We start from the raw sequence: 24,346 nt of genomic DNA on the forward strand, positions 1-24,346 counted from the left end.
TAATTAGCTAAGGCATCTCTGAGATTGCCCTCCAGGGAGATCAAAGCTAAGAAAAATGAGACAACTGGACTGGGAGTCACAAAACTAGAATTCCCGACTTAGTAGATTTCAAAGAGCTATGGGACCATGGTCAACCACTTAACTCTCAGGGAGCCAGTCTCTCTTCTGTCATTTTAATGGAATCACTCCCGAGTTCCCAGTAGTTTATCTGAGACTATGACAATCAGATTCAATGACTTATGTTAGAACTAATGGCCAAAACAACTAAATTCCAAACTAAATGATAGATTCTAAAACATTATTTAGTGATGTACAAAGGCAAAGTTCTTGGTAACCATCCTTGAAGTGCGATTATTTAATTAAAGAAGATTTCCACATCGTCTTTTTCAAAGTTTCTTAATTATGCAATGCTTCGCCAATTATTTAATAGTCCTCTGTAATGTCCACTAAGAGGAAATTTGAGTTACAGGCCATTTGCAGACAGGAGATGTACTGAAAACACCTGATAGGCTATAAATTCAATGTTGTACATCCACAAATCTATTCCAAAATTGCATCTGAATATTAAAAATGACCCTGGCCTTCACTTAATGGTAAGTCCTATGAAATCAATTAGCTGTTAAAATAGTTTAATTGGAACATATGTATTTTAATTTGTGTGTGTGTCTTAAAAAAAAAGTCTTCTTAATCAGCCTAAAACATTCTGAAATTACACTTCTAGGTAATGTAGTGAAAGAATTGAACTTATAACTGGATAAAACCAAGGATGTGGAAAATGTGAGAAGGATGATATTCAAACAGCGGCAACTGGAAAGGAATAAATTAAGAATCATATTAGTTTACTTCAATTATCCCAAAAAGCAGTCTAAGAAGGAAGCTGTAAAAATCCATCACCAGTCCTCAATACAAACTCACATATTCTAGGACTCAAAATTAGTCCTTGGGTTTTTTGGGGGAAGGAGGGGTGGGGTGTTTGGTAAGTGGGTATAACTACTATTTTCTCTTTTCTTTCCTCCCTCTCTTCCTCCTCCTTCCTTCCATCCCTTCCTTCTCTTCGTCCTCTTTCTTCTTTCTCTCTTCATCCCTATCCTTCCTTCTCTACCTTTTCCTATGGAGGAGGGACCCTTGTTTCACATGGCCAACAGGACCAGTTAAAAGTGAAAAAAAAAAAAAAAAAGTTGAAATTACACCAATGATAGAACATGTATTCTTCATTAAACAGAGAAAAAAATCCCTCAGGATGGTTAAAAACATGAAAAGATCAATTTAGGCCACCACAAATAAAAAGGATGGTTCATACTTTAAGGAAGGGTTTTCTGCCTTGCAGAAAAATGGAAATATTGATCACTTTGAAATTATACAGACACATAACGATGTTAATTCCTGTATTCCTTGCTTGATGTTTTACCTGCCTGACCTGATCTGTCCTTCCCCATCTCCCAGTGACAAACGCATGTTACTGGTTAAGAAAGGACTCAAAGGTCAACTCTTTTCAAAACTTATGGGTCCCCAAAGACTCTGAGGGCAGACTACAGTTCTGGGGATCCATTTGCTGCGTTCAGGAAGCACGGCACAGAGGGGGTGCTCAGTAAGTACTGCACAGTGAGTCAGTGAGTTAGCCTACGAGTGTGTGGATAAGTAAATGAGAAAATGTTACACTTTCTTCACTTACAGAATCTGAAGGAGAAATGGGGAGAAAGAGGAAGAAAAACACAGATACGTAAAGACTAGCTACAGCAAGAAAAAACCAAAAAACATACAAACAGATGCACTGAAACACACTGAAACTAACCCTATGAAGGAAAGTGCACAAGAAAAAGACAGAGGCAAGCTAGAATGAAAAGTAGCAGAATAATCCAGAATAATCCTCCATGTACTGAGATACAACCATTTTGGTGGGAAACGATAGGAATATTCTCAGAGATACAGCTAGATATTCTTGGCACTGAAACACTCCTTGAAGGCTTCTGAACGCGCTACACCTTTAAGAAGTTTCAAGCCCAGATGCTTTTTCCCCAAGCACAGGCATAAATGGAGATCCAGCCCTTTAACAGTATGTCAGACCCAGCGGAGCCCCAGGTCAGAGCCCCATCCTCAGTGAATCAGGATTTTAGAACCTTCATGTTCAATGTCCTTCTCAACAACCTCACACTTCTGTATAACCACCTCCTTTTTGAGCTGAAGCTTACACAGCCACTTAGACATATGCTTTGCCAAAACCCAAATCATTAATCTTGTGGTAGGATCCTGAAAGATTTCCTATAACTTAGTCCAACTCAGTACATATTTCCTGAGCAACAATTGAGGTCAAGACACTGATGTGAAGGCTAGAGAAAGATGGATGATGGGATAAAAAGAGGAACAAGGCAGGGACCTCCACCAGGAAGAGTTTGTGTTCTAGCATTCTCAGGTCCTGTGCCTCCTGGTGCCTGTTTCTAATACTCCTTAGCTCTCAGGTAATCAGCTTGTTCCTCTCCTATCAACGCCCTAGAGCCTCAGTATCTTTCCACCAAATTCAGTTAAATATTTGCACAACCAAGCCACAGCGGGAGCCACTTGCAAGAGATGCAGTTAATGAGTAAGCGAAGCCCCCCAGTCGTCAGTGATCTCACGGTACAAAGGCAGAGGAAAGCAGGTAGAACAACAGCTTTCAAGCAAGATGGGAAGCTAAGAGAAACGAGGGGTTAAAGGAAGGACAAACCACTTCTCCCCTAGGTGGGGGAGGGAAGGTGAAATCCTCGGGGTGGAGGAAAGGGCCTCCTCGCCAGCCCCGGATGGATGAGTCATCAAGAACTCCTCCTGCCTTCGCGGCGTCTATAAATAATCCCAGGTGCTGCCATTTCATTTAATTACTAAGCTTCTCCAGATGGAGAAAAATAATTAAGCAGTCTGTACCACCGACGTGATATAAAGAATGGGTTAGCAACTTTTGAAACATCTGAGTTTTGAAGTTTGCTTTCAGTGATGAAGACAAGGCAGAGTGAAGACGGCCCCAATGACTGAATGACAGACCTGAGGGAAAACCAAATGACAGCAGTCAGATAGCAGGCAGGAGTTTAAATAGGAAAAAAAAGTGACTAGTGCAAAGGGGCTCAACCCTCCCAACAGAAGCAGAACAGCTAACATTGGATGAAGAAGCCTCAACGGAGTTGCTGAAGACGGGTTGTCAAAAAGAAATACTTTACGACAACCTAAAAGTAAATCAAGATGCAATTTATTTACTTCCTCAATGTACAAGAAATATGCTGTTGACTGGGCCTCTGGATGCAGACATGAAGAAAATTTTACCTTTGTGTCTGATGCAAAGATTCAGAAGTGACTACACCCAAAAAAGGTCTAACAAGGAAGCTGGAAAAAAAAAATGACATGAGTAAAGTTTCTAAATACAGATGCTCTTACAGAACCGTGCATTTGTAATTCTGAAGTTCAGTGGCATCAGGAAATACACATAAAATGCTGGTATTCAAATAACAACGGCAAGTGAGACTCCCTCCCCATCATAAATTCACAGACAGCTGTGTACTTCCTGGAAAAAAAAAAGAAAAAATGCACAGTAATAAAACCTATAAAAACCACAGTCATCAAAACTGTAAAAGTTTGGGGATCCCAAACTTCTATGAGCATCAGATTCAAAGCTATTAAGATGGCTGCACAGTTAGAAGGCATTTTGTTACTGATGGGAAAATGGAGGGAAGTGTTCAATGAGGAATGGTGAAGAAACAGATTGGAAGAAAGAAAAACCAAATCAGAACCCAATTCAGAGGGTGATGATGGAGTATTCTTGATCTAAAATAACACAGGCCAAGTTAAAAGTAAGATCATTCTGAGGACTGAGTACTCACCGCTCTATACAGATGGTCCCTGACTTACAACTTTTCCCCCACCTTAACAATGGAGTGAAAGTGACACACATTACTCTGAATCTTGATTTTTTTCTGAGGCTAAAGATATGGTGAGACCCTCTCTCCTGATGCTGGACGGGGGCAGCAAGCTGCAGCTCACAGTCACGGGAAGACGAGGGTAATATCCAACACACATACAACTATTCTATACCCAGACAACCGTTCTGTTTTCCCTCTTAGTACAGTGTTCAATAAATTCCATGGGATAGTCAAAACCCTGTGTTAGTGTTGGGGTAGGCTTTTTGTTAAAATAATAGGCTCTGTGTTAGGTAATTGCGCCCAACTGTAGGCTAAGTGTTCTGAGCGTGTTTCAGGTAGGCTGGGCTAAGCTATGACATTCGGTGGGTTAGGCCTATTAAAAGCAGTTTTAATTGAAGTACAGCCATAAAGAGAAAAATGCCATATAATGTCACTCATATGTGGTATCTAAAAAAAAAAAAAAAAAAAAAAGGGACATTATTAAATGCATTTTTGTCTTAATGATATTTTAAACTTACAAGGGGTTTATTAGGACATAACCTTATCCTAAGTCGAGGAAGATCTGTTATCTTAAATCAGAGCTAATTAAATCTTTTTTGAGTTATTTTCAAAGCAAAGTATCCTTCTACAAATTGCCTAATCATTCCATTGTCATTTCAACTTTCCTATAAACATAGGTTTTCATATTTCTTACTTCTTTAAACACATAACCCATGTATAATCTTATCAGAATGGAGCAATTTAATGACTTTTCATATTTTACAATTTGCAAGGGAGAGAGGTAATTAGGTTTATTTATATATTTTTTGGAGGAGGTACTGGGAATTGAACCCAGGACCTTGTGGATGCTAAGCACACGCTCTACCACTGAGCTATACCCTCCCCCATCCCCAGTATTTTTGCATTTTTGACAGGAACTCACATGGGACTAACTAACTAGTAAAGAATAGTGGAGGTTCTAGTTTAACAGAAAATAATTATTTTAATTTTTGTACTAATATAAATTAGCTAAATAAGCATTTATTTCTTTTCGTTAGTGGATTAACAACAAATATCTCCATCCCTCACCAATTTCTTATTTTAACATATTTATTTAAAAAATCCTTTAAAATCGAACTTCATCCTTCCTTTCCCCTATATCTTTCAGAGGGTTGTTAGTCACAAATGTGTGTGAACTAGAAAAAAAAAAAAAGGTGTTCCTTCCACCAGATGCGTTACTAACGTATGCTGGAAAGCTGTAATAAACATTCCTCTCAGTGGTGGCTATGAAGCGAATGCACCTTTCTAGAGGTATGTGCGCCCAAGTGTGTACAACCATGTGTGGCTGCCATTATCTGTCATCTCCCATACACGGAGGTGATCCCTCCTTTACTGGTGTTCACACAAAGCACTCAGAGAAAAGCTGGCTCACTTTATTTCAGTATTGAGAATGACCTTCAACTTCGTCTGTAACCAACAGATGTTAGGCACTATTTAAAGTTACTGGGGTCCAGATTGGGGTCGAGATCTCAAGGCTATGTTGACATGAAGTCATGAAGAAAATCTCCTGGAGATTGTGTTGCCATGGAAAATCACACTCTTTCCAAAGTAGACAGTCACTACTCAAGTCTTGATTATTACTGCATTGTCAGGAATGTTATGTAAAATCTTCCACATTTAATTGAAGAAAAAAATTGTGAACACTATGTAGCTATCATAATCATGGCCATGAGACACAACAGGACCACCAACCAGCAGGCAGCCTCTTGTCTTGCCCAACATACGCTTCCTTGGTCAACCATATGCCTGCTAGGTTTGTGCTTGTTTTAGTGTTTTGGAAACATAAGAACATCATCATAACTTACCACAGCAAACACAGACAGCCAAAACTACCCAGAGCAATAGGCACATGATCAGGAAGAAAAAAGAAACAAAGATAATGGAAGATTTGAAAGTGTCAGAAAATTATTCCAGTGTACGGAGCAAGATGGCACCAAGGCTCTAACATCTACACAGAACGTAGCCTTGCCTAGAAGTGTCCTCATGGCTCATCTCCATCCTGTCACTCTGGATAATGAACATGTGAGTTTATGAGCACCAAGTCAGAGCACAGCCTCTTTACAAGTCGAGGAGTTTCCCCTTTCACCTCTTTCTAGCCATTATCACATGGGACAGTGATAGCGAGGTCCTTCTACCAGACAGGAACTGACTACATTTATCATATATTATGATCTATTATTATAATAATATAAATATTTTTATATTTATATTATAAATTTATAATGATATAAATATATTAAATATTTAAGGTAGCAATTGGTACCACACCTGGCACTGAATCAGTGCTGAAAGAATGATAAATACTGCTTCAATACAAAAGCTGAATTTCAATTTGAATTTGAAAATAAACATCAAGATTTCTCTATCTGGGGGACAAATACCAAACTCTCAAGTTTAACATTCTCATAGAAAGATTCAAAACACAAAAATCTCAAAATATTGGTTATAAAGAGACTGCCAAATAAAAGTAACAGTAATCTGCCTTCTTTCCACTGCTTGACACAGTGTGAACTCAGATGCATAAATGCATCTTATAAGGAAAACAAAGAAAGCAGTTCAACACAGCTGCTATCTAAAAAGAAAAAAACCTACTCTATTTTATATTATCTGCCCTCTATTTTGTGTCTACAGAACAGCAAGCCAAAATCTGGAGAAGGACTTACCAGGAGAAACATACATTAAATTTCTTTGTCAGTGAAGTACTACTCATGTCCTAGAAATACTTTAAAAATCCAAAATCTAGATTTCACATTGAGGTCTTTTTGCTGATTTGTATACCAATGTTCCTTGCCTGTCCAAGATTTTTATTGGTCTTCTACTTAACAATGAGTTTATAGGCCTGGAAAAATAGAAAACTTTTACATAGAGCGTGCTGTGAGCTAGACTTTCTGGCACTCATAAGAACATTCTCAGTGTTTGTTTTCCTAGAAGAAGGGTGACCTATAAAACAGAACCTGGTGGGACGGAGCATGGGTCACCCCAACAGAGGAGGAGACAGGGGCAGGAGTGATGGCAGGGCTACAGGCGTACAGGTCCAGTAACAAGAGCAGCAGCTTGCCAAGAGAACAAAGGTTAACTATGTAAGTGGGAATTGTTTAAGAATGCAAGTTCAAGTGACCCCAGAGGCAAAAGGGGTCCAAACAGAACCCAAGTGAACTTCCAACAGGGTGGTGCCTGTTGAACAGACTTCTGTTCATACAGGGAAGACACATACACCACAGGGACTTCATCCCAAAGAAACAGAGATGGATGGATATGGATACATGTTTTATCTAGCATTTACTAAATGTTACTCTATGCCAAAACCCATACTAGGACTTCATTTAATGACTACAGTCTTGATGATGTATAAGTTGCTATCCCCATTTCAGAGATAACGATGCTGTGGTTGAAAAGTTTAGACAACTGCATCGCCATTATGCAGCTGTGAAGAAGAGAAGGGATTCAAAGCAAGTATTTCTGACTCCACTGAATAAGCTCTCAGAACACCATGCTCTACTGTGATTCATGAAAATAAACAGAGGAAGAGATGTGTGGGGAAACAATGGGGACGATGGGGAGGCCAGCATAATGTGGAGCACAAACAGATGACTTCCAAGGTATCTGATCATGACCCACAATAAGACCCACATTTCATATCATGAACCAATACACACCTAGTATGCATGTCTGTGTATAAACAACTAAAAAAAACAAGTTCTACGAAGATATTTACCCTTAGTATGTGTGGGACACGTGGGTATTTTCTGTTCTATATTGTAGTATTTCTTTATTTAAAAACTGCAGGTCAGAACTCACTGAAATGACTTCATGGCTCACTAGGAGGTCAGAAACCTGTCTGCAACCAGTGTCATAACCAATGCTGATGACCATCACCCTTACTGTTTCTGAAGTTTGGATAGGAGATGAGGCTTCTCAACATTTCATATGTAATTTCTCACTGGAGCCTTTATCCAAGACTGAAAAGGGAGAGGGGCAGTTAAGAGGGAGAGAGAAGCAGTGGAGAGTGTCCATCACTAAAAAGGGGCAGTGAAATTAACATGCTCCAAACAAGAATGGCTTCATCTCCATGACAAAGAAGCCTGACCCAGAAGACCCCTGTTGAGGAAGGTTCTGAAGTCTTTAACAGTTCCTCTGAGTTGTCAGAAAGACCATATCCCAATGACTCACTGGTAAAAGGAACACCTGTATGTAGTCTTTATGCAAATTTTAAGACTGAAAGACAATTCATACACCTACCACTCAGGGCACCTTCCCACACAGACAAAGCACCTGGCCTCCTCTCGGGTATTTGCTGAAGACACTCCATGAGCAACACTACTTTCATTTGATTTGACTTACTAAAGAGCCTGGACAGCATTATCCACATAAGGATGCAAACTTCGGCTTCTAGGTAAGGAACCAACACGTGAGCCAGGAATACTCATTAGTACAAACACAATAAAGAAGACAAAGAAAGGCTGGGAGATCATAAATGTACTAACTTGGAAATGGTCTCAATAAAAATTTTAGTTACCATGGGGATTACCTGGGGGGAGAAAACAAATGAGATCTCTTTAGAGAAGTGACTAATGCTATTTAGTAATCTACTTGCAAATAAGATCAGATTTTAAAGTTGCTCCAAAGAAAACCACCTTTTATTTTTTTTACATCAGCCCCTTAATATGCTGAACGAACCTGTTCAAAACGCTTCAGCAGTGAAGTAACTTAGATGATAAATGTGTTCTTCAATCTGTGCACCAGTCAAGTAGCAATAAAATCAGAATAATTCATGCAAAAATTTTCATTATGTTTCTAAACATACTTATTTACATTTTAAATCACACATTAGACAATATGAAATATCTTTCATTTGGACAGGTGTGAACTAGAAAACAGATGCATTCATTAAACATGGAACAATTTGGTGAATTAAAAAAAAAAATACTCAGAGAACTATTTGGTCGAAGAACTTGAACCACTGCTAACTTACCTGAAAAAATATGGCCATGGCTCCAATTATTCTGTTTTCAGAAATTGCGGTTTGAAAGCTGTCAAAGTCATCTGGATTGTAAAAGAAAATCTGCATCTGTAAAAGGACAATTAAGAAGTGTATGAGGAGAAGACATTAGGAAAACCTATGCACAAGTGGACAGAACAGTATAGTCAACCCCGATTCCCTGGCATACTAAAATTTTGCCAAATGTATTCATCCATCCGTATTTTTTTCTTTGCTCAAGTATCTGAGAGCAAGCCTCAGACATCACATCATTTTACCCCTACACACCTTCAGTAGGTACCACTAAAACACACATCTTTTCAATTAACTACAATGCCTTCAGGCCACACAAAACAAGTAACACCAATACCTTCTTATTACCTAATACTTATGTCATGGTGAACGGTCCCTATTAAGAAGCAAACGTTTAGTGGAGTTAAATACCTTTAAGTAGAAAACAAAGCCTGTGACATTCAATCCACATGTTGAAATTATAAATGCTTAAAATGGGCACATCTTTACAGACAATGCCCATTCTAATGATGAGAATTTGAGAGGGTTTCTCAGGAGTTTTATGAAATAGCCCAAATGGACTATTTTAGTCAATCCGCAAAGAAATATAATGGTAATTATAATAATAATGCTTTATATTTTACGGTTTGCAAAAGGCCATCTCATTCATGATTTCACTTAATCCATCTAACCACCCCTGTGAAGACTGGGCAGAAATGATGACACTCAGTTAATAGTGCTTCAGAAAATTAAATGCTGACTTTGTTAAAATCAGTGGAAGAGTGTAAAATCCAGGTGCTCTCATCCAAACCTTAAAAACCTTCTCTTACATTTGGCAAGGGTTTCTTATTCAAAGAGCAGAACACAGATAAATCAACTTAAAACCATGATACAATTTTGATGCTTAAACATTCCTTGATATTTAATACAATTCGGAGAACAAAAACAGACCTCAGAGTACTCCTGAGAGACTACATACGTGAGAAAAATAAAACATCTGGGCTCCTAGTCAAGCTTCCTCGTTCACTTGCCTGTGAGACCTCAGGCAAGGAAGCTAATTTCTAAGCATCAGTTCTCGATGTATAGAATCAAGCATGTCTCCTTGGTCGGATGGGTGTGGGGATCAAATACGTCAGTGCAGTGTAGGGTGGGTAGCCTACTGCCTGGACCGATGGGGCTAAACAAATCGCCATCATCAACAAGCTAACATTTGGCAGACATCTTAAGATTTCTAGTAAGAATATGATTCCATTGAACCTTCTAGAATGACCCCTTCCCCTTACAGAAAATCACATCTCCTCTATCATTAGCTCTCTTCCAAGACCTCTACTTTCCCACTGGTCCAAATGACATGATGCTATGTTCTGAACAACCACACCCTCGATGGAGTTTGGAGACTTGCTGTTCAATCATAAATTCCAAGCAAGGAAAGGGAAGTCAGAGAGATGCGCTGAAGTACAGGTCAAAGGTAAACAAGAGTCCTGCTGACTGAATGAAGTAAGATGCTAAGAACAAGGTGACATTTCTTCTCTGAAGGGTGGAGTCAGGGAGCCCAAGCCAGGACACTTTCTAGGAAAAGTCAGATACCCAAGTGGACAGGAGAAGGACAGGTGGATTCTTTTGGAGAATATTCTGTCTTATGGCGACTTGTTTAACTTAGACTATGAATTCCCACGGATGCCGGCAGCTTCTTACAAATGTGTTGCCTTTATGTCTGGACAGCGATAGACATCATGAATTTACTCTGAGAAAAATCCATTCAATGAGGTGCAGATTAAAACAGTTTAATACTGGGCGAATTGCTTCGGGTACAATGCTTCTCAACCAAGAAAGAAACTCCGCACAAGTATATTCAGAAAATTACATGTCACTTTCCTTTTAAAACCCAGGCCCTCAAATGAAGTAAGTTCACAGAAGGTTTTCTTATTCTTCGGCCCATGAACAGGGGTGGCATTGTTTAATGCATCACCTGAATAGTGTGTGATACAAAATACTTTAAGACCTCTTCAAGGGCATTTTCATTTACAACTGGGTGAGGAAATTCATTTTTAGAAAGTGTCTTTGAGTCCTGGCTCCACCCATCAGGGTAATAAAATGTCTCGTACTGAGAACAGCAGCATAGGTCTGAAATATCAATTTCCCTTGCTATTTCTCTCGGGTTGTAGCCTACTGAATTACGTTAACTTTGAAAGCTATCTTAAATATAAGAATGAGTAAGGAGATGGAGTTTTGCTGAGTGAATTGGACTTAAGATTACTCTGTTGTTATTGGTGATGAGACAGATTAAGGCACAGGCTGGAGATTTACTTGCCAGAAACATCTCTGGAAGGGGGCGGGGTGGCCACTTAGTATCTTGAGTAGCCCGTCAACTCTCTGTATCTGCTCCCAAGTGCCGTACTCGGAGCCTTCCGTCAGCATTCCCCAAAGTGTGTCCTTTCTCACCATGTGAGTCTAAGTGTCGCTTACTATACAGCAACTACCCTCCTGAAGAAACATCTATTGCTGTTCTGTACAGCCTTTATCCAGTATCACCAATTATTTCATTCTACCCCATTTACATTCTCCTTGCTCTCTCTCCCCACTCTCCTCACCATTATTTTCCGTGAATCATTTGATAGTAGGTGGGAGAAAAATATGCCCCTTTACTAATACATATTTAGGTGCGTAATTTCTAAGAATAAGGACATTTTCTTATATAACTACAGCAAAATTAATAAAATGAGCACATTTCACCTTGATACAATACTATTAATCTCACTCACAGTCCATTTTCAGGTTTTGGCAAGTGCCCAAATCAAGTCCAGTACAGATGATTATTTTGGTTCTTGGTCCAGGAATCCAGTCTAGGATCAAACTTTGCCTTTAGTCACCATGTCTCTTTATACTGACCCCTCCTACCCCCAACTTTCATCCTGGACAGCTACTCAGCCTTTTCTTTGTCTTTATTTGGTAGTTTGAAGTGTGCAGGCCAGCTACTTTGTAGAACTGGGGTCATTCTCATGGTTTCTCATGATCAGATTCAGGCAGTACGTTTTGGGCAGGAGACCACAGTTGTAATACCATGTCTTCACAGTGCACCGTATCAGGGAATATGTCAAGTGGGCTTATTCTATCTAATATTAGGGGTGTTTAACTCGATCACATGGTTAAGGTGATGTTGGCAAGGCTTCTCTCCTTTACAGGTATTAATGTTCCTTTTGTAATTAAAAAGTACTCTGTAAGGAGATGTTTTGAGATTACATGAATGTCCGGTTTCTCATCTAACTTCCATCTACTAGTTTTAATATCCACTGACGACTTTCTAAATCCACCATTCCTTCTATATGCATTAGCAGCATTATAGTGTAAGGAACAGCCTTCTCTTCTCCAGTTTATGTATTCATCCATCGGTTGATTTATAGCAGTAAGACTCACTTATTTTTGCCTTTATTTTATTCAGTGGGTTATAATCCGTTACTACCAGTATTTATCTTTATGCCCAAACCATCTCAGATTTGCCCGGTAGGAGACCCTTCAAACAGATTCCTTCATCACTCTGCCACGTTCCCATCATTTTTCATTTTTAGCACCTCCTTATTAGCTGGCACAGAAATTCCAGGCTCCTCTTGTATCTTCCCTGCTCCAGCCCTAAAATTGGCTATTTCTTGAGTGAGCCCTGGTTCCTTTTAGAGGAAATGGTATTTAAAGACCAAACACCCTTAACTCAGTATTTTCCAAATATGTTTGGGATTGGAACACTCTGGTTTTTCAAGAAGGCTCTGTAAGCCTATTCCAACCAGGACCCAGACAGCTGAGTCAACTTTGTGTAAATGAATGTCCCTCCATCACGAAGGGTGTTATGAGATGTGTAAGTCTCCCCAACAACAGGAACAAACTGCATGAAGGTCAACCACAAAAGCCACTGGTAGACTGCGGGCACCAGGGTGCAAATGAACAACCAGTTCCATAAAATCTCTCACACTCATGAGCAAGAATCGCAGGCCTGGACTGATCATTCAGTTCTACCTGGCGGAATGGCTGGAGTGAAAAAATCTCCAGGGACACTTCCAGCCAGATCAAGGTGATAGATAATGTGGAGTAAACTGTGGCATAACCTGACATCTGGACAATGGAATTTTACAGGGGCAGAAACCCCATCACTGAGCAGGAAGCACGTGCTAAATTATAGATATGGAGAATGCCTGAATGAATGGCAACACTCAGGTAACAGGAGGGAGATGCAATGGGTTCTGTGAGCATAGGGCTGACAGCAGTCAGTGCTCTGTGTTTCAGGGTACTAGCATGATGTATACAGAGTTACCCACAAAATGCCAATTTACCTTTCCTTGCTCTATTTTTCCTCTTACATTTAAAATTATTCTAGTTGCAGTCTGATTTAAACCTATGGACATGCCAGGTTTCCAATCTGTATCACTGTCTGTGTTATACCGTATCAACAGAAACCAGCAAATCTGAAAACTAGTGCCATTTATATTTTTATTAATGTTGTTACTTTTAAAATATTTAGGGAGTGCCTACTGTATGTCAGGCACTGTACTATCACTCATTAACATTTAGTGAGGGAGGTACCACCATGATCATCATTGTACAGCCAAAGAAATTAAGTGTTTCTACAATTACAAAGCTCTTAAAGAAGGAGGGTGGGGTTGGAATAGAAATCTAATTGTTTCAGTCTTAATCAAGGTCTTAATCACTGTACTTCCTTCCAACAGCAAAAACATTTGCTCACTGTCTATTATGCACAAGGCACTATGACAGAGGAGGACACAATTTGTGCTTGGAAAGACTAAAACATCAGTAACAAGATAAAGGTTAACCTTTTTTTCTTTTTAAATGCCAAAGTTGAGTCATAGGTAGATATATCTCAAAAAAGCATAAGGCTATAAACGGCTCATGGTCATGTGAGGCATATCTTAAGCGAGTAATAAAATAATATAAGCAGGGGGCAAGAGGGGATATTTTCTTCAAGGAGGACTTCCCGTTCTCTGATCTTACAGTTGTTTGTGTAAGCCAGCTCTCACATATCTGTTGTAATGATGGCAACAAGAAACGATCCCAACATAAGAGTGGAAAATCCAAGAGTACTTTCTTTGGTGATTTAGAAAGCTCCACATTTTAATGTCCTTTCAAAAAAACTTACTTTCTACAGCGTGCACCTCCTTCCCTTGGCCCCCACATACATGGCCCAGGAAAAAATTCACGATGAATTGAAAAAGGAAATGGCATGCAGACAGCTCGGAGGAAAGGCAAGTTACTGACAGATCCATTAGACATTTCTGGGATACTGTTGTTCATCTTTACCACAGAGGAAGAACTTACAGGAAACGCTACAGGAGAACAGATGAGAGGTAAACGTGATGAGAGAAAGATGTGACTAAAAAGGCAACAGCAGAATTAAAAATCACATAGGAAGCAGCAGAAAACAGAAATGAAGAGGTCAAATGTATATTTCTGATCATTCGTGGTGCTAACCTGTAGCCAGTCAGTTGAGAACATGGTGGTGGACAAGAATCAGTTGCCTTAAGAATAAAAATGTGTAGTGAAGGCAAAGTAAAAATCTAGACTTCATTAATGATCGGCTGGTTCCACTTGCTGGATGATTTCCAGAAGCTCATGTCAGAATTAAGCTTTTTGTATAATAGGTTCTTAATGTAACTTGATTTTTAGATTATGCTGGACCCTAACTACCATAAAACCAGATCACGCACACTCAATACACTAAATTCTAATTCTTTCATTTTGTCATTGCATCAGACGGGCCAACTGATGCAGGCAGGGAGGCTACCTGCCTAGTTAAAAGGCTGTCTTGCACAGTGCTGTTATACTAGTAATTTATTTTTGTAATGAATAAAATGAGTGGGGGCTCTGTTAGCAAAGACAGTCAAATGATAAAGTCGCCAACACTATGAAGAGGTTCTTGCTATCTCCGGAAATAAATAACATAACAAGATGAGTAGCAAGGAGAGATCAGGATACTAATAGAACGAATGGATTTAAACTGCGGGAGAAAATGTTCAGGAAGGTGCACATACAAGCCAGAAGCACTACTAAATGGGTAAGTGGCCCCAGGTATGATTCTACTAAACACAGATTATGTTACTTTCTCTTGAATCTACAAGGAATTTCAAACCATTTTCTACCCAAGCAACTCTAGCCTGAAATTTTCATGCCCCAACAGAAGAAAATCTATTCACTTAAATTATGGAGAAAAATGATAAATACACACTTATGTATATTATATAAAATACATGACACAAACATTCTGAATTCAGAATGGTGATAGGTAATGATAAGTTTTTTGTTTTGTCTCAATGAGCAGTTTTTATTCCCAGGTACTTTTTAAAAGGATCATTATTATATTTTTACCTCCTGTGGTGGTTAATTTTATGTATCGACTTGACAATGGTTATGGTGCCCAGTTGTTTGGTCAAACATTTTTCTGGATGTTGCTGTGAAGGTATTTTTTTTTTTTAAATGTAACTGCCTTTTTCTTTTTTTTACTACAACCAGAGTGGTACTTTTTTTGTTGTTGTTTTTGTTTATTTATTTATTTATTTTTGGTTTGCTCTTGGGGTTGTTTTTGGAGGTGGGAGGTAATTAGGTTGGTTGGTTGGTTTATTTATTTACTTCAGTGGAGCTACTGGGGAGCCACTGGGCCTCCTGCATGCTAAGCAGAAACTCTACCACTGAGCTATACCCTCCCCCTGTAATTGCTATTTAAATCAGGAGACTCTGAGTAAAGCAGATTACCCTCCACAATGTGGGGGCCACTTCCAATCGGCTGAAAGCCAGAGGGCTCCCTGAGAGAAGGGAATTCCACCGCTAGGCTGCAACACAGAAATTCTGCCTGAATCTCCAGCCTTCAGACTGAAGACGGCAACATCAACTCTCGCTGGAATTTCCAGCCTGCTCTGCACATTTCATACTTGCCCACCTCCACAACGGAGGCAGCCAGGTCCTTAAAATCTCAATTTCTCTCTCCCTGTCTGTCTCTCTGTCATATGTAATTCCTGTTGGTCCTGTCTCTCTGGTGAACCCTGACTAACATACTCCTAAATCTCACTACTGATTTTAAGCAAAACATACCCAGATATATGTATATGTGTCTGTGCATCACATATAAACCCATTCTGTAACCTCGTTACTTTGAGTTTCTTTGAGCTCTGAGCTCTGTTCTCCTCATTCATCTCTTTCTAACAGGCTTCTCCCCTGGAGAACAGAGCTCCTATTAGATTCCAGTTCACACTCTGTGACTTAACACAAAAATGTCCATGAAGTTGACAGACAACACAACTGGGTGATATTAAAAGACCAAAGGACGTGGGCTATCACATGAGGCCTGATTTGTATACAGGAGACACCTGAGATCTCTAAGGCTCAGCGTCCCCTTCTGTCAAACAGAGGTAATGCGTACCTCATTGGATTGTGGTAATAAAAGTTTGCTACTCACATGCTTCGGAGAAGTAGGAACAAACTCAACAGCTCTCACTTTTTGTTATTATGTATTTCTATAACTTTCTTTATGACCAGAGGGAATATGTAAATTAAGGCGAAAATAAATTGTTTCCATGGGCCAGCCAACATCCCAATGTGCCATGCCACAAGGCGCAGCAGAGAAACCTGTGTGTGGGCTTCACACAGCCTTCACTGGAAGAGTATGTTTAGAAGAATGGTGCCCCAAAGAATAGGAGGTATTCAACATCTTTGCGGGCAAGGCACCATTTAAATAAGCATTCTGAAACGTTCGCTTTACACAATATCATTAATCATGGAGTGCACTAATCCTTAATTATTTCCCTTTTCCCGTAACATGGAATTATCTTCAACTCTTTACAGCAGGAATCCAAATTCTGGGGGCAGAAGAGCCCCAGTGCACACTAGGGCTATGACTCACACACAACTAGGTGTAGGGGTGTTTTGGGGATTGCTTTTAAAACTCTCTGTGTGTAACTTGTTTATGCCATTATAAGTCTATTTATTAGCTGATTTTCGGAATTTCTGGTTCAGTGATGCATCTGATTAGTCACATAAGCATTTAACTTCAGCAGTTGTCTCTTGGTAGGGAAAAGTTCAGGCTCTTGCTTCCAATAGTAAGGGATTTATTTACTATATATGATTCATGAGTTATTTTTTACCATTATTCATAGGTTCAGACACAAATGAGGTTGGTTGATGATCTGGTCCTTTATTGGCTAAGATTCCCTTATCCTGTAGTCAGCAAAGAGGTGAGTAAGCCACAGTGCTCCCATTTAACAGCTGTGTGACCTGGATGAAGTCAGCCGCCCTCTCAGGTCTTAGCATCCCCATGAGGAAACTGAGGATCAGAAACGCATCACTGGGCTCCACTGGGGATTATATAAAATAACTCAAGCAAAGCACCTCCTACAATGTCCAGCATACAGTAAGCCTCCGACCGATCCACATGTCTTTAAAAATTAGTTAATGGGGGGTAAAAAAAGAAAGCAAAAAGTATAAATAAGTTAGTGAAAAGGGCTGTCTGCAATAATCCTGACCTGGACACTACACTACACAGAAGCTCATCAATAACGGAACACCTCACAGAATGCCCCGCAACGGCACGGAACGGTGTAGACAAGTCTCACAAGCAAGGCTGAGGCGCACAAGATTTGTTTTTTTTTCTTTTTTAAAGGATATGCCGTGTGATTCTGCCAGTATGAAGTACAAAACCAGGAGAAACTCTTGGAGTTAGAAGCCAGCATGGTGCTTACCTCTGGGGTGGGGCAGGAACTGGGAAAGCGATGGTGAGGAAGGTGAGGGGTGGTGAGGAGAAAGTGCTCTTTCCTGATCTGGCGCCTGGTTCCAAGCATGTGAAGATTTGTTCAGCTGTACACTGATTATTTTGTGAATTTTCCTCTTTGTATGTATTTCAATAATAAATAAATAAAATCAGTGAAATGGCTGCGCTTTTGAGACTGGGACAAATAGAACATAATCTTCTCGTTATCATCATGGAGCAGGACTGAGGTTGCTTCTCGGCTCTGCATCTGTTCAATTCAACAGAGAGGCTGCTCTAACCAGGAGTAAGGCTAGAGACAGCTGACCTGCCTGACAGAGCGAGTTAGGGTGGCTGGCCCGGGGTGGGGTGCAGAGTCACGCCAGCCTGGGACCCAGTGACAGTGACACGGACCAAGCCCTGCTTCTTTCCACCCTTTCCCTTGAGGCTGATGCTACAAAACAAGAGGCATCCACTTCCTATGAAACTTTCCATGAGTTAATCCCTTCAATCCTTCAGGGGGTAGGTATTATTATTTCCCCCATTTTATACAAAAGGAAATTAAGGCTGAGTTATTGGGTCTTGTTTAAGAAGTAATAAAGCGAGGATTCAAACCCAGGCATTTGATTACAGAGCTCACACTTTAAAAATCCTCTCTGTATAACATCCTCGTCAGAATTCCATTAGCAAAGAGAACTCAGCTGTTAGTTATCACTAGGATCCCAGTGCATGGCTTCCAGAGTGGTGGTTCTCCACCAGGGGTGGTTCTGGGCCCCAGGGGACACTTGTCAGTGTCGGGAAGCATTGTTGGCTGGTGTAACTGGGGGGCGGGGGGAGGCTACTGAACACCCTGTAATGCACAGGACAGCCCCCCCACCAAAGCCAGTAATTATCTTGTCCAAAATGTCAACAGGGCTGAGGTGTAGAAACGCTGCCCATATCCACTGCCACATGAAACCTCGTCTATGAATATGGAAGAGCACTTTGTTTTTCTCTCTCTTTCCTACTACTGAACTTTCTGGGACGAGGAACAAGCCTGCTGTGATGGGGCTCAGAGACTGGGGAGTCTTGCCCTTAGCCCGTAACCCAGTAACATCAAGACCTCATTCACCTATTGGAGTTACTGTAATATCCTTCTTTTCTATTAAAACACCCTTTCCCTGCTGGCATAGCTATTTTGTACACAAGCCTGGTTCTGAAATGCAGTGGGGCTTAACACCTTGGACGCAGCGGAGGGGGAGGGGGATCCCTCGGCGCATCTGGAACTCATTTGGATTTCAAAAACATGAAAATAACCACCGCCGTGTTTGTGCTCTTTGTAATACGAAACTTCTTAGAAATTGCTTTGTACTTGGGAGGAACAGCCACATGATTCACCATGAAATGAAGTCTGGAAAATCATTTTGGATAAATGGACCTATAAATTCAATAGAATTTCCATGACAACATAGACTGCAACACTTAACCACAAATAAAAGGTTATAAATCATTCCAAACCAACTAGGAATCAGCAATATGTCTCCCGTTTTGAAATACGAGAAACCCAAAATACAGTTTATTTGTTACTTACTCACCCAAAGTTCCCATTAAAGTTCTTTCCTCACTTCGGATATTGTATTTTCTACCCCATAATAGGTTTTGGGGAAATGAATTTGCAATTAAGCTAAATAAAATTAACACAGGTATAGAGCTGGCTGTATCCCTCACTTTCCCCCAGCCAGAAGCCTGCAAGAAACCTCATGCACAAAGACAAGTTATGCAGTTTTACCCAGAAAACTGCATTGTGCCCAATGCTGCTGAATGTTGCCATAAGACAAAGGTTCACGCAAAACATTTCTGAGAACACAGAGACAAGACAATCTGGACACTTCCCCAAAGCGTCTGAGTTCTATAAATCAAAACCACACCTTCTAGTGTTCTAAGGGCAGTCACCACAGGAAGACATTTTTTTTAGATTATCTGCGTCAGTCGAACTAGAACATTTGTTGTTTAAAACAGCTCTTCTCTCCTCAGGTCATCTGCTTAATTCTGGTGGAGGTGCCCTTCCAGTGGACTCTTCTAGGTCCAGTATGCTGGGACCTCTTCCACTGGGTGGTGCTGGCCCCAAGACCAAGCACGTAGAAGGTACTCATTGAAAGACTTTATTTACAAAACAGAAACAGACTCAGAGAAGTACAAAACAAACTTACGGTTACCAGGGGAAAAGGGGGTGACAAGGGATAAATTGGGACTTTGAGATTTGCAGATACTAACTGCTATACATAAAATAAACAACAAGTTTCTTCTGTCTGGCACAGGGAACTATATTCAACACCTAGTAGTAACCTATAATGAAACACAATATGAAAAGGAATATATGTACGTATATGTATGACTGAAACATTATGCTGTACACCAGAAACTGACAAAATATTGTAAACTGACTATACTTCAATTTTTTAAAATGGAGAAAAAAAAGACTGTGGAATGAATGAGTGGAAGGAAGTTACTTCTCAGATGGGAGGAAACGCATGCATGGCATCGCTCACTCTATTGAGACCCTCTCTGATTTTAAAGTCTCCCTTACAGTTAACAGCCTTGGGTAGATGAGTGGTAGAGAAGGGAAACCAATTTATGGAGCTATGGACTCGGCTTCCAGAAGGGCTACACATCAGAAATACTGAAAGGCTGCACATGTGTGCACTGACAGCATCTATCACTTTTCATCAGGCGGACTCTCATGGTCCCATCTACTGCCACATGCTGAGAACTCTTCAAGACACATTCTCACCCCTCATCTCCTGTGCTCTGTAGCTTTCATCATCTTCAAGGACTCTGCAAGCCAGAAAGGTAAGAATCACTACTACCAAAAAAGTATGTGACCATGCCTCTATGAGCACAAAATCCTTTTTCTAAGTTAGATCCCTGGAAGTGGTTCAAACTATCCCCCGAAGGAGGAACACACAGGAACACACCTTTTATATTCTAGTCAACGATCTTCCTACCACTGCTGACACTGGATTTACGGAGCCTTCTCATTTTTCACACGTTGGATGGGACACTTCTATTTTCATTTTTTAATTTTCCCAATAACCAGTAAGAATGAGGATCTTTATTCATTCTCCCCACCCAAAGATCTTCCTTTTTATAACTGAAGGAGGCACTGTATTCAGAAAATTAAGGCTTTGCCACAAGGGTTGCAAATACAAAGACAAATATACAAGTACCCTTATCTTGCCCTACCATGGTGGGTATCGGGAAAAACCTGACATGCATGGTAGTTAAGAGAATTGGTAATATAACCTGCGGTGGCAGGGGTGGGGGGGGAGGGGAGAAAAGAGACTGACAATAGGCACTGAGACTGAAACTTCTTGATGATATGCTGCTAATGGAGAAGGTCAAAATGCAAAATAAATACACATTTAAAATGCCACACAACAAAATATTCGTTGGGTATGTATCGGCAAAGATACACAGAACTAAGGAGAGGACAGAAAAGGCTCTGAGAACAAACTAGTAACACAAACAAGTAACGATGGTTTTCTCTAGGGAGGGGACTTGGATTGGTTTGGGGCCAAGAAAGGTGGTTTGTTTTACAACAGCTGTTTAAAATACTTGCTGGTTTTAAATAATGGTTCACCTGGAGGAAAAAATAATCTCCTTTAAAACGAGGGGGGAAAAGAGAAAAATCAAAAAATAAAAGAACAAAAATCAAAACCCCCACCACTACTACAGAGGGAGAAGGCGAAGCTAACGGATCCATTCGGGGGACCCCACCCAGAAGACCAGCCTTATCAGCAAAGTGCTCCAAAGGAATGAATCCGTCAGCCCCGAGGGACAGACAGTGCAGCAGCACCCAGGCTGCGAGCCTGCTCTGCTCCCACCTTCACTTTGACACGATTCACTCTTCTTTTATTTCTGCCTGCAATGAAACACACAACTATTCAAAGCTCACTAACACTCCAAAGGAGGGAGGGGAAAAAAGAAAGGGGGACGGAGCTACTATTCCTGATCTACACAGACTATTCAATTCACCTAACACAGCTGCTCTGTTTAAAAAGCATATTTATTTAGACTAATAGTTTCCCACCTCCCTAGCCATAAAATTACAGTGTGCACACCTAGTAAACACAAAGTACTAATTCTCCCAGACCATATCTCAGGTCAGAAAAACACCAGTGAATTAGGGAGCAAAACAAGGCTGCCCAAAGCTGGGCAGAGCCCCAGCTTTGCCGATGTACTGGGTACAGCCTGAAAAAGAAAATTTACGAGAAGCTTTTAGGAAGTGGTTGAAAGACTTAGTGGTGAGGAGGACAGAGTACGGCCACCACCATCACTTTGATCGTAGTTCAAAATCTTCTTGGGTGATGGATCCTCTTTTCCATGAATTCCCCACAGTTTAATTTTAAATTGCAGAAGCTTATCATCGGAGCAAACACACGGTGGCACAGCAAAGAAAATCTAAGTTCCCATTCAAGCTCTGACTCATCTGGTATTAAAATCGAGGGCAAATCACTTAATATTTCTAGATCTCTGTTTTCAAACATGGAAAACTGAGATCATGTTATTAGGTCAGTTTGGATAATGACGACCTAAAAAGAGGTTTGATGATTGACTATAAACATACAGGTTTGGTGGCAGAACTAAACACCACAGGGAAAATAAAAATGCCACAAAGCCTGTGGGATGGTATCAATATTATCACTGTCCTCATTATTACTATAACTATTATAATTATTACATGAAAATTCTTTTCAAAAAATAGATGTCTATGTTCAACTGACTGTGCAGTTCCAAATTCACTAATTGTATGACTTTAGATCAAGTCTTCTGTTGATGAGATTTTCCCATTTCCTATTCTGTTCCACGTTCCTTTCTCCCCCAACATTTTAATATGAAGAAAAAGAGCAAAGTTGAAGAATTTAACTATGAACACCTATATATCACCCCCTAGATCCTATCATTAGTGTGCTAAGAAACTTGCTTTATCAAATAACAATCCACTCCTCTATCCATCCATTTTATCAGGTACTGAGTTTTAAAGGGAAAAAACCCAACAGCGTGCCCCGACAGCCAGCCAGTCAAACTAGTAACCTCAACATGAAGAGAAAGCAAGCAATGTTTTTCAGGCTTTGGGTCCCAGCCAGAGAATGTCTTGCTGGTTTGCAAGGGGGTTAATAACTTCATTAATGAGAACACCTTGAGATTCTACTAGCTACATCTCGGCAGGGAACTGTTAATAATTTGGAAGAAAGACAGAGTTTAAGGGATGGGACAAAACCAACAAAATATCTAAGCTATGGCTTTACAAAGCCAAGAGTCTAAAAGGAGACAATGTCTGCCAATAACGCTGTTATTGGTCGGCTTCACTCACACCCCATCTTGATTATCTAATACTAGAACACATGAAGAGAGGCGCCACATTAAATATAATTGTGCTCAAACACTCGTTTTATTCGTCCTGAACTTACAATACATAATGTAACAGCGAACACACACAGAAGTCTATCTAGGAAGTTTGGTTCATAATCTTCACATCGAGATACATCCTCAAAATCCTCAACCAAAGAGTCATCCTTACAAAATTCCAGCCCCAAATCTTCCTGAAGACGGTATTTTAAACCAATAGAAGCTTAATCTGGCCACCTTATTTGGGATTCAAGCAGTGTCATGCATGTTACTAGGGAGATTCATGGAGTTCAAGAAGCATTATTTATAACAGCAAAATACTAGGGACAAATTCACTGTCAGTCAGTAAGATAATGGCTAAATAAATTGGCTGCAAACTGTGGAATATTATGCAGCTCTTAAAAAGGATACTGATTCTATATCTGATATGCAGGGATACCCGTGATACACTACTGAGTCAAAAAGCCAAGTTATAGAACACAATGTGCATAATTGTCTCATCTATCAAGTAAAGGAAAAAATAGAGAAATGCAAATGGGGAGGAAAAAATAACCTGGAAAAATTCACGAGAGATGTAACTATGGTTACCTCTGAGAACTGAAAATGCAGAGATAGGGATGAAACAATGGCTTCAATTTTTACTTCATACGCTCAGTACTGTTTAAAGGTTTTGCAAGGAGAACAATTTCTTTTGTAAATATTTAAGATAGTAAGTAAAAGACAGCAACCACAAAGAAACACTAAAACAGGACCAAACAGCACATGGATGACAAGATGTGGTATCAAAACTTACCAAGTATTGACGTGCATATAGAACAGTGCATATTGTAAATGCACTTGTAAGTAACCTCGAAGTTTCCAAGCGAGCAGGCCTGTAACACTTCTGGACCTCAGACGCCACACACGCTTCCATCTGGTCACTTCTCTCAACCAAGACTAACTGTCTCCTGACTTCCAACAGCAGAGATTCACTCTCCTGATCAGATGGCTTTCTAAGCTCATTCTAAACAAGAGATTCTATGATCTTTAGAGCAAATCCTTTCTGTCCTACCAGGCCTCAGTCCACATTCTTACAAGGCTGACAGCTGTAAGACCGATGAGTTCTTGTTCTCTGGTTTGTTTTATGGATGATGGGGGTTTGTAGGCACATGTCAGAGTCTTCAGGGGCGACCTTGTGAGCTACTTCAAGGTGACTGCTAGGAGGTTATCCAAGGTTCCACAATTTGAGACACACCACATTTAGAAATCATAATCTATACTTCAGTGAGCTCCACTTAATGAAACAGCCAGTGGGCCGTGTGCTTTACAAAACTA

General features: G+C 40.2%; 1 protein-coding gene across 4 annotated transcripts in view; it reads right to left on the reverse strand.

Moving 5' to 3' along the window:
• The window catches only part of PTPRG (protein tyrosine phosphatase receptor type G), a 666,481-nt gene that overhangs the window by 205,298 nt on the left and 436,837 nt on the right, over positions 1–24,346 (reverse strand). For all 4 annotated transcript variants that reach the window (XM_064496361.1, XM_031470665.2, XM_010980956.3 and 1 more), the window contains one exon: positions 8,893–8,988. In XM_064496361.1, coding sequence (XP_064352431.1) covers positions 8,893–8,988 — 96 coding nt within the window. The remainder of the gene's footprint in view (positions 1–8,892; positions 8,989–24,346) is intronic.

Source organism: Camelus dromedarius, chromosome 17, assembly GCF_036321535.1.
Source record: "Camelus dromedarius isolate mCamDro1 chromosome 17, mCamDro1.pat, whole genome shotgun sequence".
Taxonomy (NCBI): domain Eukaryota; kingdom Metazoa; phylum Chordata; class Mammalia; order Artiodactyla; family Camelidae; genus Camelus; species Camelus dromedarius.